Source organism: Orcinus orca, chromosome X, assembly GCF_937001465.1.
Source record: "Orcinus orca chromosome X, mOrcOrc1.1, whole genome shotgun sequence".
NCBI classification, from domain to species: Eukaryota; Metazoa; Chordata; class Mammalia; order Artiodactyla; family Delphinidae; genus Orcinus; species Orcinus orca.
Window position 1 is genome coordinate 116,266,898 of NC_064580.1, and position 19,935 is coordinate 116,286,832.

Here is a 19,935-nt window from a genome sequence, read left to right on the forward strand (position 1 = left end):
GCTTAAAATGGTGTAGTGCCCTCCTATATGTTAGAAATGGACAGGAATAGCCAGAATTAAATCCTACATCTTATGTTCCCCCCCCCGTTGGCCTGTGTTTAGATAATAGGTATATCCTTTACCTTTTTTTTAATAACTTAATTTATTTTATTTATTTATTTTTGGCTGTGTTGGGTCTTCATTGCTGCGCGCGGGCTTTCTCTAGTTGAGGTGAGCGGGGGCTACTCTTCATTGTGGTGTGCCGGCTTCTCATGGCTGTGGCTTCTCTTGTTGCAGAGCACGGGCTCTAGGCGCACGGGCTTCAGTAGTTGTGGCGCGCAGGCTCAGTAGTTGTGGCTTACGGGCTTAGTTGCTCTGCAGCATGTGGGATCTTCCCGGACCAGGGCTCGAACCCATGTCCCCTGCATTGGCAGGTGGATTCTTAACCACTGTGCCACCAGGGAAGCCCTTTTACCTTTTTTTTAAAGCAATATTTCAAAAATGTCAAATGTTCGCAATAGCAAATAGCTTTAGCTTGTAACAGATGCCAGTCTGTATTTTGTAGAAGTACTTTAATATGATAATTTGTCATCACTAAACATATGACTACTTATAAGGAACTGTGATTACAAATGAATGGTGGTTCTTTTAAAATCATTTTCATTAAGGGTATTACGGTCTTTGCATTAAATAATTTATATGGAGCAAAGTAATCTGTGAAGAGATAGAAAACAGTATCTAGAGTAGATGCTGGGTGTTAGATATTCACAGCAAGAATGTGTAGAATGTAAATCATCATCACAAACATAACCTCAGCCCAGTTTAAATTCTTAATTGTAAGGAGCCAAACTTGTGGTTTATTATACTTCTTAAATTACCCAATATAGAATGTTTTGCATGGGATGGGTACTCGAGAAATGTTTGTAACTTATTCATTTTCTTTGGCTTGAAACTAAGAACGGTATTTAACATGTCACTTGTTCTGGGGTGACACTTCTTGTCCTGTAGCTTCTCTTGTGCTGGGTGTCAGTAGAGAAAGATGAATTAATAAAACAGGGTTTCACTCTGGGGGGAGTTACAGAATTTAGCAGCAGATATGTGACTAACTGATTAAAATACAGTGGTGATACATGGAAGTACTTAGAGATAAAGGGGCATCATGTTTGCATCTTACTCTTTAACCTTTCAGAAAAAGGTATATGGATAGAGAGAATGAATGATAACGTATATATGGTAAGATATTAACATTTGGGTGAAGGGTATATAGGAATTTTTTTTTACAGATTTTTATAAGTCTGAAATTAGTGATAAGTGCCACAATTACAGTGACCATAAAATCCCAGGTGTTCTGAGACAGTGTAAACAAATCAGGGACTTGGTGGAGCCCCTGATGGACAATTTGGGAGCTTTATTAGAGGTGTTTGTCAAATCATATAACTCAGTTTATGTTTCAGGAAATAGTTATATTGGAAGTATGTTGAAAGTGTGTTGTCATTTATGTAGATTCAAGCCTTTGCCTGGTTTAATACTCCCTTAATATTTTCTTTCCCTTGTTCTTTTTCTCTAGATTATGCTGCAGTTTCCAATCTACCCCTATTAAGTGGAAGTTTAGGGAGATTTTAATATGGTATCAAAGTGTTTAAAAACCTTTTTAATTTAGGTGCATTGAATAGATTTATGAAGTACTGGAAAGGCAGTTTTGTACACTGATTGAATATGGGCTTTGAATTCAGATGTATATTTGAATCTTAGCTCTGCCACTTACTAGTCACATGATCTTGGGCAAGTTATTTAGTATCTCTTAGAACCTTAATACTGCATCTGTAAAATGGGGATTAAAAAAAACCCACCTGTAGGATTATTGTAAGAATTAAATGAAATGATGCATGTGAAGCTCTTAGCAATGTGCCTGGCACATAGTAAGTTGCTCAGTAAATACTACATTCTGTATCATTATGGTTGTAACCATTATTCCTTGAAAACTCTACCTACCTCTCTTACCACTCATCTTTTCATGTGCTCTTCCTTGGAAGATAATAGAATTTAAACTGTGTGATTTAACTCGGAAAATTTTAGTAGTGTATTCATACTGTGCTCTTTGCTAGAATTGACTCCATTTTCTTTCTTTGATTCACCAGATTTGTTGACTACCCATGTGCAAAGTGCTGTGCTAGGCATTATTTACACTCATCTTTGTTTTAGCACACTTTATAAACTTTCATTATAGGAAGTTTGAAACATACGCAAAAGTATGTTTGAAAAAAAAATCCCAATTCACAGAAAGATAGACAAGATGAAAAGTCAGAGGGCTATGTACCGGATGAAGGAAAAGATAAGACCCCAGAAAAACAACTAAATGAAGTGGAGATAGGCAACCTTCTAGAAAAAGAATTCAGAATAATGATAGTGAAGATGATCCAGGACCTCGGAAAAAGAATGGAGGCAAAGATCGAGAAGATGCAAGAAATGTTTAACAAACACCTAGAAGAATTAAAGAACAAACAAACAGAGATGAACAATACAATAACTGAAATGAAAACTACACTAGAAGGAGTCAGTAGCAGAATAACTGAGGCAGAAGAACAGATAAGTGACCTGGAAGACAGAATGGTGGAATTCACTGCTGTGCAACAGAATAAAGAAAAAAGAATGAAAAGAAATGAAAACAGCCTAAGAGACCTCTGGGACAACATTAAATGCAACAACACTTGCATTATAGGGGTCCCAGAAGGAGAAGAGAGAGAGAAAGGACCCGAGAAAATATTTGAAGAGATTATAGTAGAAAACTTCCCTAACATGGGAAAGGAAATAGCCACCCAAGTCCAGGAAGCGCAGAGTCCCATACAGGATAAACCCAAGGAGTAACACACTGAGACACATAGTAATCAAATTGGCAAAAATTAAAGGCAAAGAAAAATTATTGAAAGCAAAAAGGGAAAAACGACAGATAACATACAAGGGGACTCCCATAAGGTTAACAGCTGATTTCTCAGCAGAAACTCTACAAGCCAGAAGGGAGTGGCATGATATACTTAAAGTGATGAAAGGGAAGAACCTACAACCAAGGTTACTCTACCCGGCAAGGACCTCATTCAGATTCGATGGAGAAATCAAAAGCTTTACAGACAAGCAAAAGCTAAGAGAATTCAGTACCACCAAACCAGCTCTACAACAAATGCTAAAGGAACTTCTCTAAGTGAGAAACACAAGAGAAGAAAAGGACCTACAAAAACAGACCCAAAACAATTAAGAAAATGGTCATAGGAACATACATATCGATAATTACCTTAAACATGAATGGATTAAATGCTCCGACCAAAAGACACAGGCTCGCTGAATGGATACAAAAACAAGACCCATCTATATGCTGTCTACAAGAGACCCCCTTCAGATCTAGGGACACATACAGACTGAAAGTGAGGGGATGGAAAAAGATATTCCATGCAAGTGGAAATCAAAAGAAAGCTAGAGTAGCAATACTCATATCAGATAAAATAGATTTTAAAGAATGTTACAAGAGACAAGGAAGGACACTACATAATTATCAAGTGATCAATCCAAGAAGAAGATATAACAATTATAAATATATATGCACCCAACATAGGAGCACCTCAATACATAAGGCAACTGCTAACAGCTATAAAAGAGGAAAACGACAGTAGCACAGTAATAGTGGGGGACTCTAATACCTCACTTACACAAATGGACAGATCATCCAAACAGAAAATTAATAAGGAAACACAAGCTTTAAATGACACAATAGACCAGATAGATTTAATTGATATTTACTGGACATTCCATCCAAAAACAGCAGATTACACTTTTTTCTCAAGTGCGCATGGAACATTCTCCAGGATAGATCACATCTTGGGTCACAAATCAAGCCTCAGTAAATTTAAGAAAATTGAAATCATACCAAGCATCTCTTCTGACCACAGTGCTATGAGATTAGAAATGAATTACGGGGAAAAAAACGTAAAAAACACAAACACATGGAGGCTAAACAATACGTTACTAAATAACCAAGAGATCACTGAAGGAATCAAAGAGGAAATCAGAAAATACCTGGAGACAAATGACAATGAAAACACGACGATCCAAAACCTATGGGATGCAGCAAAAGCAGTTCTAAGAGGGAAGTTTATAGCTATACAAGCCTACTTCAAGAAACAAGAAAAATCTCAAACAATCTAACCTTACACCTAAAGGAACTAGAGAAAGAAGAACAAACAAAACCCAAAGTTAGTAGAAGAAAAGAAACCATAAAGATCAGAGCAGAAATAAATGAAATAGAAACAAAGAAAACAATAGCAAAGATTAGTCAAAATAAAAACTGGTTCTTTGAGGGCTTCCCTGGTGGCGCAGTGGTTGAGAGTCCGCCTGCCAATGCAGGGGACACGGGTTCGTGCCCCGGTCTGGGAAGATCCCACATGCTGCGGAGCAGCTAGGCCTGTGAGCCATGGCCGCTGAGCCTGTGCATCCAGAGCCTGTGCTCTGCAACGGGAGAGGCCACAACAGTGAGAGGCCCACGTACCATAAAAAAATAAATAAATAAAAGTAAAAGCTGGTTCTTTGAGAAGATAAACAATATTGATAAACCATTAGCCAGACTCGTCAAGAAGAAGAGGGAGAGGACTCAAATCAATAAAATTAGAAATGAAAAAGGAGATGTTACAACAGACACTGCAGAAATACAAAGCATCCTAAGAGACTACTACAAGCAACTCTGTGCCAATCAAATGGACAAACTGGAAGAAATGGACAAATTCTTAGAAAGGTTTAACCTTCCAAGACTGAACCAGGAAGAAATAGAAAATACGAACAGACCAATCAAAAGTAATGAAATTGAAACTGTGATTAAAAATCTTCCAACAAAAGTCCCGGACCAGATGGCTTCACAGGTGAATTCTATCAAACATTTAGAGAAGAGATAACACCCATCCTTCTCAAACTCTTCCAAAAAATTGCAGAAGAAGGAACACTCCCAAACTCATTCTATGAGGCCACCATCACCCTGATACCAAAACCAGACAGATACTACAAAAGAAGAAAATTACAGACCAATATCACTGATGAATATAGATGCAAAAATCCTCAACAAAATACTAGCAAACAGAATCCAACAACACATTAAAAGGTTCATACACCGTGATCAAGTGGGATTTATCCCAGGGATGCAAGGATTCTTCAGTATATGCAAATCAATCAACGTGATACACCATATTAACAAATTGAAGCAGAAAAACCATATGATCATCTCAATAGATGCAGAAAAAGCTTTCGACAAAATTCAACACCCATTTATGATAAAAACTCTCCAGAAAGTGGGCACAGAGGGAACCTACCTCAACATAATAAAGGCCATATACGACAAACCCACAGCAAACATCATTCTCAATGGTGAAAAACTGAAACCATTTCCTCTAAGATCAGGAACAGGACGAGGATGTCCACTCTCACCACTGTTATTCAACATGGTTTTGGAAGTCCTTGCCACGGCAATCAGAGAAGAAAAAGAAATAAAAGGAATACAAATTGGAAAAGAAGAAGTAAAACTGTCAGCGTTTGCAGATGTCATGATACTATACATAGAGTATCTTAAAGATGCCACCAGAAAACTACTAGAGCTAATCAATGAATTTGGTAAAGTTGCAGGATATAAGATTAATGCACAGAAATCTCTTGCATTCCTATACACTAAGGATGAAAAATCTGAAAGAAATTAAGGAAACACTCCCATTTACCATTGCAACAAAAAGAATAAAATACCTAGGAATAAACCTACCTAGGGAAACAAAAGACCTGTATGCAGAAAACTATAAGACACTGATGAAAGAAATTAAAGATGATACAAAGAGATGGAGAGATATACCATGTTCTTGGATTGGAAGAATCAATATTGTGAAAATGACTATACTACCCAAAGCAATCTACAGATTCAGTGCAATCCCTATCAAATTACCAATGGCATTTTTTACGCAACTAGAACAAAAAATCTTAAAATTTGTATGGAGACACAAAAGACCCCGAATAGCCAAAGCAGTCTTGAGGGAAAAAAACGGAGCTGGAGGAATCAGACTCTCTGACTTCAGACTATACTACAAAGCTGCAGTAATCAAGACAATATGGTACTGGCACAAAAACAGAAACATAGATCAATGGAACAGGATAGAAAGCCCAGAGATAAACCCACGCACCTATGGTCAACTAATCTATGACAAAGGAGGCAAGGATATACAATGAAGAAAAGACAGCCTCTTTAATAAGTGGTGCTGGGAAAACTGGACATCTACATGTAAAAGAATGAAATTAGAACACTCCCTAACACCATACACAAAAATCAACTCAAAATAGAGGAGAGACCTAAATGTAAGACTGGACACTATAAAACTCTTAGAGGAAAACATAGGAAGAACACTCTTTGACATAAGTCACAGCAAGGTCTTTTTTGATCCACCTCCTAGAATAATGGAAATAAAAACAAAAATAAATAAATGGGACCTAATGAAACGTAGATTCTTTTGCAAAGCAAAGGAAACTACAAACAAGACAAACAGACAACCCTCAGAATGGGGGAAAATATTTGCAAATGAATCAATGGACAAAGGATTAATCTCCAAAATACATAAACAGCTCGTGCAGCTCAATATTAAAAAAAGAAACAACCCAATCGAAAAATTGGCAGAAGACCTAAATAGACATTTCTCCAAAGAAGATATACAGATGGCCAAGAAGCACACGAAAAGCTGCTCAACATCACTAATTATTAGAGAAATGCCAATCAAAAGTGCAATGAGGTATCACCTCACTCCAGTTAGAATGGGCTTCATCAGAAAATCTACAAACAACAAATGCTGGAGAGGGTGTGGAGAAAAGGGAACCCTCTTTCACTGTTGGTGGTAATGTAAATTGATACAGCCACTATGGAGAACTGTATGGAGGTTCGTTAAAAAACTAAAAATAGAACTACCATACGACCAAGCAATCCCACTACTGGGCATATACCCTGAGAAAACCATAATTCAAAAAGAGTCATGTACCACAATGTTCATTGCAGCTGTATTTACAATAGCCAGGTCATGGAAGCAACCTAAATGCCCATCGACAGACAATTGGATAAAGAAGATGTGGTACATATATACAATGGAATATTACTCAGCCATAAAAAGGAATGAAATTGGGTCATTTGTTGAGACATGGATGCATCTATAGCCTCATACAGAGTAAAGTAAGTCAGAAAGAGAAAAGCTAATATCGTATATTAACGCATATATGTGGAACCTAGAAAAGTGGTACAGATGAACCAGTTTGCAGGGCAGAAATAGACACAGATGTAGAGAACAAACGTATGGACACCAAGGGGGGAAAGCGGCAGGGGGGTGGTGGTGGTGGTGTGATGAACTGAGCGATTGGGATTGACATATATACACGGATGTGTATAAAATTGATGACTAATAAGGACCTGCTGTATAAAAAAATAAAATTAAGAAATTTAAAAAAATGTAGGGACATGAGGAGAGCATAAAAAAAAAAAAGCCCCATCACCCAGCTTTAGTAACCGTCAGCTCCTGGCCAGTCTTGTTTCATCTATACCCTTACCCACTTCCTCCACCTGGATTATTTTAAATTCAATCCCAGCTATCCTATTTCATTTTGGCACACTTAATTAAGAATAATATATTTATGTATGTTACATATTTATATATGTATATGCATATGCCTAAAAGAAATCATTTTTCTGATAACTTTACTGGAAAAGCAGAGTTTACTTGTGACCAGGGGCATGCAGAGCAAGTGCTCACTACGTTCCCATTGGAGACGGCAGGGCAGATGACCTCCAGTCTTGCTTTTGTAGCTGCCCTAAAGATTCAAAGCAGATGTGGTAATGCTTACCCCAACTTGAATGCTTGGCCTTTTTCTTAAAAAAAAACATTCCGACAAATGTTATTGAGTGCCTGCTGGGTGTAGGCACATTGGGAGTTTAGAAAAGAAGCCCCTTGTGGACAAAGAGCTTAAAATCTACACAAGGTATGACAAGTAATAATTAACAATTGAATAGAATTTCATAGTTTATAAAGTGCTTTTCTCAAACATTTTCTTAAAGCAGCCTTTTCAGGAAGGTGTTCTTATTAGTCCCATTTGATATACCAGGAGACTTGCGAGTGTTAAGTAACTTCACCAAGTTAAGGCCTAGAAAGTGGCAGACTTCAGACTTTCTGTCCAGGGGTCCTTTCTACTTCATACTGTTAAGTGATGTGAGAATTTAGGAGAAGGAAGGAAATGGGGCTTAAACCAGGAAGATATAAGATGAGGAAAACATTGATTAGGAGGGAGAAGAGAATTGGTAAAGGGACAGATAGGGCTTATACAATACTAGGAGGAGGGGAGAGTTGGTTTCCTGGTAAGTTGGTCACCCCCCTGTCGCATAGGGGCAATCAGAAGGGTAACAGAGAAGGGCCTGGCCATTCTAAGGTGACATGGACATCTGTACTCATAAAGGTGGGGAACACTTGGTGGCACAGGAAAGGAGGACAACCTTATTTTGCTACCTACCTTATCAAGTCTGGATTTTTAGAAATTGTAGTTGTGAATACAAGGGTAAGGTTTTATTTTCTCCCATATTCTTTTGTTTGAATAGGTATATGAACATTGTACAAAAATCAGCAATACAAAAGAGTGTAGACTGTAAGTAAGCTTTCCTCTCATCCTTGTCCTTGTATCTCAGTTTCCAAATTTTTTTTGCTAAAAGCAACACCTACTGTCAGTTTCTTTTGTGTCCTTCCAGAGCGATGCATACATAAGCATATGTATAGCTATCCTTTTTCTAACTTGCAGGAGCATATGAAGATGTTTATTTCCATGATAGTGGGTATTACTACTTCCAAAGCATATAGTAGTGACTCACTGACATGTGTTTGTCCCAACTCTGCTACTCCCTAGCTTTATGATCTTAGGCAAAATTATTTAACTTTTCTGAATTTACTTATCTATAAAACGGAGGATGGGGATGGTGACTGATACAACCTCATGGGGCTGTTTTGAGGTTGAATAAGATAATGCATGTAAACTGCATAGCACATCCTGTATAGTCAAAACTCAAAAAGCTCTAATGTTAGCTCTTATATTTTGGGTATTTGCATTTACATATTAAATGGAAAAGGGCAAGATGCAGAATAGTATGCTTAGAATGCCATTTGTTTGTATATGCTTTTAAAACGGATTTGCATATGCATAGAAAATAATAGCTGACATTTATTGAGAGTGTCTTATGTGCCAGGCCCTGTTCTAGATTAAGTACTTTACAGGAACTAACTCATTTAATTCAAGAACCCTCTGAGGTAGGTCTCAGGTCCAAGGACACACAGTCTGTGACAGATCCAGGATTCAAAACCAGGCTCTCTACCCTTGAGATTGAGAAAAGAAGCGTTAAGTTAACGGTACCTTGAGAGTAAGGGAGTGAGTATGAAGAAAGGGAAGCAAGGAAGCTAGGGTACCAGCTGGGAGTGCAGAGCAGATGGAATTGGAAGGTGGAAAGGAAGATTTTCCCTACTTTTATGCAGATAGTTCTTTATAATTATTATTAAAAATAACTTTTAAGAATGTTAAAACATTTTCACAGTTTTGAATTGGAAAAATAAACAATAAGTAACCATGAAAAATTTAAACAAAGGTGCTGTGACTAGCTTCATACTCACATTTTCATGTGCAAATAATTTTCAAATATTTTCTAGGATAAATTCCCAAAAATAAAATCACTGGGTCAAAGGGTTTAATCTTTTTAAGGTTCTCAATATGCATTGCCATATTACTTTCTAGAAAGATTGTGCTAGATTATATTCCCGTCAGCAGTGGCTGACTTTACCCCCTCCTTTCACCACACTGGATGTTATAAATTCTTTTAAATACAAACGTAGTACATAGCCCATTGTTAAAAAAATTAAAATAGTACAAAAGTACTATAAAAGTAATTCAGAAAGCCCTCTCTTCACCCCAAAATCACACCCTCAGTAGTAGTAGAGTTCCTACTACTAACAGTTTGTAAATCTTCCTAGAACCTTACTTACATACGTACAATCTTACATATATATGCATATGCTCACTATTTGTAATACAATGGCATCATAGTATACATAGATAATGTTATGCAACTTGTTTTTTTCATTCTGTGATGTATCAGACACCCTTCTCTGTGCATACAGATCAACCTCATTCTTTTTAACAGTTGTGTTACATCCCATAGAATAAATAGAACCATAGTTTATTTAAGGATTTCTCTTAATAAAAATCAGTTATATTTATTTTTTATGTGAAATAGGAATAAAACTGCATTGATCTTCCTCATACGTATGTGCTTATGTACTTATGCAAGTGATTCTATAGGATAAAGTCCTAGAAATGGGGATGCCAGGAGAGACTCTGCATTTAACATTGGGAATCAGTACTGTCACGTGTACCAACAGTGTATGAGAGTGTCCAGTTCCCTACAACTGTGCTGGATATTATCAGTCTTATAATTTTTACAAATCTGATTATCTCATTTAATTTCCATTTCTCTTGTAATTAGTAAGGTTGTGCTTCTGCCCATGTTTTTTCAGTCATTTATATTTCTTCTGTGAATTGTCAGTCCTATCCTTTGCACGTTTTTCTTTCAAGGTTTGTCTTTTTAAAATTGATTTGAAGTGCTGTCTGTAAAATATAGATATTAATTCCCTGCCACTAAATGGCTTCTTAGGTGTCCTAACCCCAAGATTATAAAAAAAAAAATCTCTTCCATTTTCTTCTGTTACATTTCTGGTTTGTTATTTTATTAGATTTTTTGGATCCATCTCTAATTTTTTCATATAGTATGAGAAAAGGAATCTGAATTTTTAGAAAATGGGTACCCAGTTGTGCCATTATGTCTCTCCCCCACTCATTTGAAATGCTACCATTATCATACTCTGATTTCCCATATGCATGTGGGTCTCTTTTCAACCTGGCTTTCTCTTCTGACATGTGTCTATTCCTATGCCAGTGTTTTAACTACTGTTGCTTTATGGTATATTTTGATACCTTTTTTTAAAAAAGATAGTCTTGTGTATTATATTTTTACTCTTCTAGAAAACTGTGGAATCAACTTTCAATTCTGTTTTATCAGCGTTTCATTAAATTAGGTTAGCAAGAACTGATACCATTCTAATGTTGATCCTATTCATCCAGAAGCATGGCTTATCTCAACATTTTTGTGGGGCTTCTTTTATATTTGTATTTCTAACACATTTTTTGTTGGGTTTATTGACGTTTTTTACAACTACTTAAAGACTGCTATTTTGATAGGTGAAAATGGTGTATCACTTAATTTACACTTCTTTGATTTAGAGACATCAAATTTTCTAAAAGTGTATTTATTTATTTATTTTAAAGTTTACTTTGGCTGTGTTGGGTCTTTGTTGCTGTGCGCGGGCTTTCTCTAGTTGCGGTGAGCGGGGGCTACTCTTCATTGCGGTGCGCAGGCTTCTCATTGCGGTGGCTTCTCTTGTTGCAGAGCATGGGCTCTAGACGCGTGGGCCTCAGTAGTTGCAGCACGTGGGCTCCGTAGTTGTGGCTCACAGGCTCTAGGGTGCAGGCTCAGTAGTTATGGCGCACAGGCTTAGTTGCTCCGTGGCATGTGGGATCTTCCTGGACCAGGGATTGAACCCGTGTCCCCTGCATTGGCAGGGGGATTCTTAACCACTGTGCCACCAGGGAAGTCCCTAAAAGTATATTTAACTACTTATGTTCTACGAATTATTTGATCATACGGTTCACCCATTTTTCTGTTGAGGTCTTAATCTTTTATGAGCTTATCAGATCATAAAGATACTAATCCTTTGTCATAAGTACAGCAGATATTCTTCCAGTTTGTTTGCCTTCTAATTTTATCACTTTTTTTTTACTTTCAGAAGTTTAAAAGTCTAATATAATTAAATCTGTCAATCTTTTGTGATTTTTTTTTTTTTTTTTTTACTATTGCTGGTAAAGTCCCCTAAAATTTTATACTGAACGATTCCATGTTTAGGACAGACAAATACGCCATCTGGAAAACTAGCCATGTTGGCCTGATAATGGAATCAGTTAAGTAATTTCTTTATAGGTGTTTAACAATGTAGTGTTATTATAGTGTTAGTGATTATTTGTTTTCATTGTAAATAACAGAATATTATGTATATCATATATATGCTGTAATATATATCAGGATGATTGGAACATTTGGTTATGATTTTTCATTTTAATTTTTGGCACATGCAAGTAATTCTAAAAGCTTTAATGAAATTCTGTGTCTTAAAAATTGTCAGATTGAATGTTTAAAGTAGGTGGCGTGTTCTGATGTGAAATTTGCTATAGTGTTAAGATCAGAATTATCTTTAATTGACTTGTCTGTCTTCACAGGGAGAGTTATTCACATGAATTTGTCTTATTGCCTATAAAACACTATCCACTTTTACCTTCCCCCCCCTTTCTTCCCTTAAATCCTACCATAGTTAGGTGAAGTTACATTGATATAAATTTTTATTAACTGTTTTGCAAATGGTCTAATGCTCTCAGTTCTTAGAGTTTATATATTCAAATATACTGATTAAATTACCCTTTTCTTATCATAATGAATGTGCTTTTATTGCTTAGGAAAAAACCCTTTAAAGTATTTATTAGGAAAGATCAGCATCTGAGAAGAGGAGTTGATATGCTTTCTCATGGAAGAAATTAGTCCGTGGAATTATAGTCGATAATTTATGGTAAAAGAAAAAACAATGTAGGTATTAGAACTATGCCTAAAACTTTCTATAGTTTGACACTAAGACAAGTGAATATTTGATTTTTATACCTTTTTGAACACTAAGTACATTGTCTTACATACAGTAGGCCCTCAATAAATATTTTTAGTGAATAACTGAATGAAGCACCTCTATTAATGGTAGAAATACTTTTCAAATTACTGGGAAGCACAGTTCTAAAACTTCTCCATAAATTTTGTTTAATCCATTAACGTATACACAGACAACCTGCACCATAGCTTTTCTACCACTTATGTTAGAAATTCCTTTTATACTTAATATTTGTTTAATTACTTGATCAATTGGTTAGTTCATTTGTAGATATGTTCCTTGGTGAATTTGATCTTTTGATTTTCATGATAGTTTAAAGAGCTATCTAGAGCAGTGCTGTACAATAGAACTTGTCTGTAATGATAGAAACATTCTATATCTGTGATGTCCAGTAGAGACTCAGCTTGCCACATGTGACTAATAAACACGTGAAATGTGGTCAGTGTGGCTGAGAAACTGAAGGTTTAATTTTTTTTTTTTTTTTGCGGTACGGGGGCCTCTCACTGTTGTGGCCTCTCCCGTTGCGGAGCACAGGCTCCGGACGCGCAGGCTCAGCGGCCATGGCTCACAGGCCCAGCCGCTCCGCGGCATGTGGGATCTTCCCGGACCAGGGCACGAACCCATGTCCCCTGCCTCGGCAGGCAGACTCTCAACCACTGTGCCACCAGGGAAGCCCTAATTTCATTTAATTATACATGACTTAAATTTTAAAAAGCCACATGTTGCCAGTGGCTACTATATTGGACAGCACAGATACACCTACTTTATTTTCATTTAGCTTTCCAAGTTATAGCAAGTTTATTTTCTGGGTAATTGTTCTGATTTCACCAACAGTGTGAGGTAAAACTCTTTGAAACCTATGGTAAAAAAATAATTATACAAGATCTAATTCTAAAAAATTCCCTTATTAGAGTTTAGAAATGTTTATTGAATTATGTGCACAGTTAAGATCACAAAACTCATATTCATAGAATTATAACTTTGATGGAAATAATTAATTTTACAGTTATTATAGTAAAACTATTTCTTTGTATTTCATTTTTGTTGCATTTATATGAAATGTTAGGCCACTATATCAAACATACCACAGATCATTTCTCCCCATATCTTGAGGTGATTTTATTCTAAGGAGAAACATATGTTCTAAGGACCCATGAACTAATGCTCATTTTAAGATTGGTCCATGTAAAGCTTTTATTCATTTTTAAGCAGCTGATCTAGAAGAAAGTTTTAATGAACATGAACTGGAGCCCTCATCACCTAAAAGTAAAAAGAAAAGTCGCAAAGGAAGGCCGCGAAAAACTAATTTTAAAGGACTGTCGGAAGATACCAGGTCCACATCCTCCCATGGAACAGATGAAATGGAGAGTAGTTCCTATGTAAGTAGAAAAATGTTGGATTCTTTCTTTTTGTTGCACCATGAATATTTCATCTGAACTATGTTGATAGGTAAAGTTAATCATTTGAAGTGTTAACTAAGCTTGAGGTACTGATAGCATATTTTCATGGATTTTTTTTCAAGGTTTTCATTTTCTTTTACATTTGCAGAGAGATAGGTCTCCACACAGAAGCAGCCCTAGTGACACCAGGCCTAAATGTGGATTTTGTCATGTAGGGGAGGAAGAAAATGAAGCAAGAGGAAAACTGCATATATTTAATGCCAAGAAGGCAGCTGCACATTATAAGTGCATGGTAAGTATGGTTCTTTTTATGTGCTTTTAAACACAAGTTTTGGAAAAGCATTTAGCTAGTAACCAAATATAGAACTTTCCTCCCCAGCATTAGTGTTTTAGAATTATGAATAGTGTATCCTATAATCTCAAATCTTTTTTTAAAAGTATAATTGACTTACAATATTATATTAGTTTCAGGTATACAACATAGTGATTCGATATTTTTATACATTACAAAATGATCACCACGATAAGACTACTTACCATCTGTCACCATACAAAGTTATTACAATATTATTGACTCTGTTTCCTATGCTGTACATTATATCCCCATGACTTATTTATTTTATAACTGGAAGTTCTATAAGCCCAAATCTTCATAAACTCTAGATTTTAAAAAATATAGCTTTTATGATTTAGTGCGATTTAAAGTAATCCTAAGTATAGTTACTATGTTCCAGATAATCCATAATTAATGATTTCATAACTGTAAAAATTTCAGCTTTATAAACTTGTCTTGGAAGCTATGTTTGGCCTCCACTATAACCTCGTAAAAGTCTTTCTTATTGCACTTCATATACTATATTGCAGTTATTCATTTATGAACCTCTTTCCCCTAATAGACTCTTAAATCCCTTGAGGGTAAGAACTATATCTTATCTTTGCATCCTTAGATCCAGGTCTGACATATAGCATATGTAAACATTTTTGAACTAGATTGTATTGAATTACTCATCCCATTTATGATTAGGTTTTAAAAAATTATATTATTTAGGGAATTCCATGGCAGTCCAGTGGTTAGGAGTCCACGCTCTCACTGCCAAGGGCCCGGGTTCAATTCCTGGTCGGGGAACTAAGATCCCACAAGCCACATGGCATGGCCAAAAAAAATTTTTTTTTAAATTATATTATTCATATCAGAGGTTCTTAACCAGAGATGCATATCAAATTTACCTGGGGAGCTTTTTCCATAATATGTACCCTTGGAGTAGATCCCAAACATGTCTAGTTTGAAAAAAAAATCTCTAGGTGATTCTCATCTGCATCTATGATGGAAATTTGTCATTTTAAACTATTTTTGAAACTGTGGAAATGTAAAATAGTTGAGATGACAGGGTGACACTGCTGAACTCTCCTTGTTAAATGAAGCATTTAATCTTGGCTCCACACTGGCAACCTTAGTTTTATTCCATTGTCCTTATTTTGGGTTATATTTTAATCAGACGTGAATAGATTAAAAAATATTTGAGTCAGTACTTGATTATTATTAAAGAAAAGTCATCTTTCTCAGGATATTAAAATAATGTAACGTAAGTGTTCTTAAGTTGTTTAATCTTTTTCTCACAAGGATTCTGAATATTAAATGTTCCTGCATTTTTCTTTTCTAGTTATTTTCTTCTGGCACAGTCCAGCTCACAACAACATCAAGAGCAGAATTTGGAGATTTTGATATTAAAACTGTACTTCAGGAGATTAAGCGAGGAAAAAGAATGGTCTGTGCTTTTATGTTTATGCTATGCAACATTACTCTTCTGACTTTGTGCTTTAAATTTAGAACACATCTCAAATTTATCCAGTCATCAAAAAATTTAATATAAAGTAGTTCATATGTTAAAGTGAAGTATATATTTGACTTATTTGTAATATAATAAAGGATGCTGATGTTACTGAAAGTTATTCCTCTTTCTATGTAACTTCATTACCTAAGACAATTATACTGAGATTTATACTTCAGGGTATCTGAGAGTCTTTTAGTAAAATAAATGAAGATGTGAACATGACACACCTTATTAAGTTTAAAATGTTAAATTGTTTAAGCTCGCTTAAAGAAAAATTCCATGACCCCAATAGAACATTGAGAATCCCCCCTTGTTGTTATTCATTCTTTTTTTTTAAATAAAAGGAGATTTTTTCAGAGCCTTCTGTTTAGTTAAAGTTCACATACATAGTTATATCTTTTAATATGTTTATCATAGCTTTAAAGTTTCCTTTATAAAATGTGCCTAAGTCTCATGTTTTTAAACATACTGAATTACTAATAAATAGCTTTAAGAAATAATGGCATCTTTATTTGATGACTTACTCCTTTACAGTCTGTGAATATTATAAAATGTCATTGGAATGCAGAATCTTTTCTTTAAGACAGCAGTTGTCTCTAGAAATGACTATTTAAAAATTTTTTTATTGTGAAAATTTTCAAACATCAAAATTAGAAAGACTAGTAACACACGTCTATCCATCACCTTGACTCATCAGTTATCAAGAATTTGCGGCACTCGTTTCATCTATGCCTTTTATTCTTGTTGCTTGAAGTATTTTAAAGCAGAGCTGAGACTTCATATCATTTCACCTCTACATATTTCAGTATGTATCTCTTAAAAGTTGGACATTTTCTTACCTAACCACAATGTCATTACACCTTATAAATTAACAATGAGTCTTCAGTGTTATTTAATACCTAGTTCGTATTTCCCCAATTGTATCAAAACTATCTTTTTAAAGTTGGTTTGTGTGAATCAGAGGAGGTTCACATATTACATTTGGTTGTTATATTTCCCTTAAGTAATCTAGGGCACTCCCTCCTCCCTGTCTTTGTTGTCTCTGTTTTTGTTTTGTTGTATGCCATTGACATGTTGAAGAAAACAAATTAATTGTCCTGTAGAATATCCCACATGTTTTATTTGTCTGTTTGCTTTTTCACAATGCTATTTAACTTGTCCCTCTATCCGCCAGATTTTCTTTTAAAGTGGAAGTTAGATGTAAAGCTTGATTAGATTCATTTTCAACATTTTGGGGGGTAAGAACACTTCACAGGTGGGACTATATCATCCATATTTTATCACATCAGACAAGTCATAATGTCTGACCTTGGATTCAGGTGGTGAGTAGATCCCTCCGTTGTGAAGCTCCCCTTCGATCTTTCATCTGGTGGTTTCAGGCATTGTTGATCTTTGTCTGAATCCATAAGAAATGACTTTTTCTTTGTGGAACTGCATTTTTGAAGGTATAAAGATTTTTGATGTCAGTTGTTCCATTTAAACCCAGTTCAGTTTTTTGATACTTTGATTACTCTTCTAAAAATGAAACTCCTTTAAAACAGAATGTGGAGTACTAAAAAAAAAATAAAGGGGAAAAAAATCACTTCATCGTATGTAGCACAATGTTGTGTCATACAGCTAAAGTCAAATAGGTGACTAGGATAACAATTCACATTCTCTTGATCAACTTATTTACCTCTGCACTGTTGAATCTTAGTGTCAACACTAACCTAGCATTTCCCCAAGTGTGCTCCAAAGGAAGTCAGTCCATCGGGATGCTCTCCCACTGCTCCAAAGTTCAAAGGGCATCTGGAGTTCAGTAAACTTGGGAACTGTTTACTATACCCTCCTTCCTGGAGGAAGGCTGTCAGAAGTTCTACAATCAAGTAATCTGTTGAAAACTAGCATTTCTCAAACTTCTCTATGAAACCCTTCTTCCAACAATCACCTTAAGTCTTAAAAAGATGTCAGCCCCTTTAGTCTGTTTCTGCCCTTTTGCCTACTTGGTAGCAATCCCTCTCTGAGAATCTTCTCATTCTTCCCCCCAGCCATAATAGGAAAGGAACTGATCTCAGGGAGAAAAAGAAGCCAACCACTAAAATACAGAATATATTTTTGTGTATGTGTTTGGCAGTATTAAGGAGTGTTCCCTTTATGTTTAGATGTCAGCTCTCTGATGGTTAGTAGAGTTAAATAATGGAAACATCAGGGGTGACTACATATTAGAAAGTCTATCAAAGTATGATTTGAATTGCAGTGTTATTTAATACATATGCTATACAATAAGTTCAGTGCACTCTTTTTCAATAGAAAAACTGGCTGTTTTCTTTGTAACGTGGACTGTTTGGCTGAAATAGCTAAAATAGAAGAAATAAGATTGCATAAACTTTGAAATACTGCTTATGATTATTCTTTCTCTTCCCTTAAACAGAAATGTACACTTTGCAGTCAGCCCGGTGCTACTATTGGATGTGAAATAAAAGCCTGTGTTAAGACTTACCATTACCACTGTGGAGTACAAGACAAAGCTAAATACATTGAAAATATGTCACGAGGAATTTACAAGTAAGAGAACAATTGTCCATTTTCCTAAACTTGTCAGTAAGTAACTGCCCTTAAATAGATGACATTAGTTTACTTGCTCACTCTTCTTAGGTGGTGTTTAGCCAAGTGTAGAATACTAAGGACTCTGTATAAGCAATGAGTACTGCAATTGACATTTTCCTCTGCCTACACATCCCTGGATTAGCATTCATTCAGTCAGTATTTTTATGCTTCCTGTGTGCTAGGCATTGTGCTAGGAGCTGGGCATACAATAGTGATCAAAACAGACAGAGACAGTGTCCTCATGAAAGCTTACAGTCTAGTGGGAGAGAGATATATCAATTAAATGGTCACATAAATATACAATCATAAACTTCGTAAGTGCTGTAAAAGATGTTACAAAGCGCTGTGACAGCATGTAACAAGGAGGAGCTAACCTACTAGTCTGTAGTGGGGGAGTGTTTGGGAATTTCCTTAAGGAAATAGTGCTTGAGCAGAGATATGAAGGGCGAAATGAATGTGGGCATTGGGAAGGCGTTCTAGGCAGAGAGAACAGCGTGTGCAAGGCCCTAAGATGGGAGAGAAACAAGGGTGCAAATGAGGGGGTGGGTGGTAGGAGGCTACTGCTGAGGGTCCAGGTGAGAATTGTGGGTAACTTAGAATAGGATATAGTTGTGAAGGCAGAAGTTGAAAAGATACACTTGGAAGACTGATGAAAGAGTAAGGTTTGGAGATTTGGGATTACATGTTACCCTCCTTTTTATGGGCCTCCACTTACCAGTGCTGCGTTGGGCTAGTGTTATCAATGTGAATCTACAATGGTTCCCTTTGTTTAATCGAATGGAGAATAAGTTGGTAGAGATCCCTGAATATTTATTTGGTTTGCCTTTGCAAGTTGTAAAGCACTTCCTCGCTCTCACATTCCCAGCGTGCAATAAACCAGTGACTCAGGGTCTCCTATTCCATGGACAAAGCAGTTTGCGTAAGCAGTCACCAAGTCATTTGGGTGATTGCGTGAGGTGCTAATGCTGTATTATAAAATTGGCCAAACTTCGCTTAATAATAAAGGCACATGTTTTTCAAGTGAGTTCTATCAAGCCTTGAAGGAACAGATAATTCCAATGTTATTTAAAGACGTCCAGCACATAGCAAAAAATGGAAAACTTCTTGGTTCATTCTGTAACACGTGCATAGCTGTGACACCAAACCTAACAAAGACAGCATTTAACAACAAAAATTTTAAAACTAGAGACCAGTCTTAACTTTTATAAATATATGTACCAAAATCTGAAATAAAATATTAGCAAATCAAATCCAGGGCTGTAGTCTAACAATTTAAAGATTATTCAAAATTAGGAA

At 36.0% G+C, this 19,935-nt stretch overlaps 1 protein-coding gene across 7 annotated transcripts in view; it reads left to right on the forward strand.

Moving 5' to 3' along the window:
- The window catches only part of PHF6 (PHD finger protein 6), a 52,746-nt gene that overhangs the window by 22,622 nt on the left and 10,189 nt on the right, over window positions 1-19,935 (forward strand). For 3 of the 7 annotated variants that reach the window (XM_049704966.1, XM_049704964.1, XM_049704963.1), the window contains 5 exons: window positions 14,031-14,200; window positions 14,370-14,513; window positions 15,883-15,987; window positions 16,751-16,858; window positions 18,464-18,597. In XM_049704966.1, the coding sequence (XP_049560923.1) occupies window positions 14,031-14,200; window positions 14,370-14,513; window positions 15,883-15,987; window positions 16,751-16,858; window positions 18,464-18,597 (661 nt within the window). The remainder of the gene's footprint in view (window positions 1-14,030; window positions 14,201-14,369; window positions 14,514-15,882; window positions 15,988-16,750; window positions 16,859-18,463; window positions 18,598-19,935) is intronic. The other 4 variants (XM_004285479.4, XM_004285478.3, XM_049704965.1 and 1 more) reach the window with 3 other exon arrangements.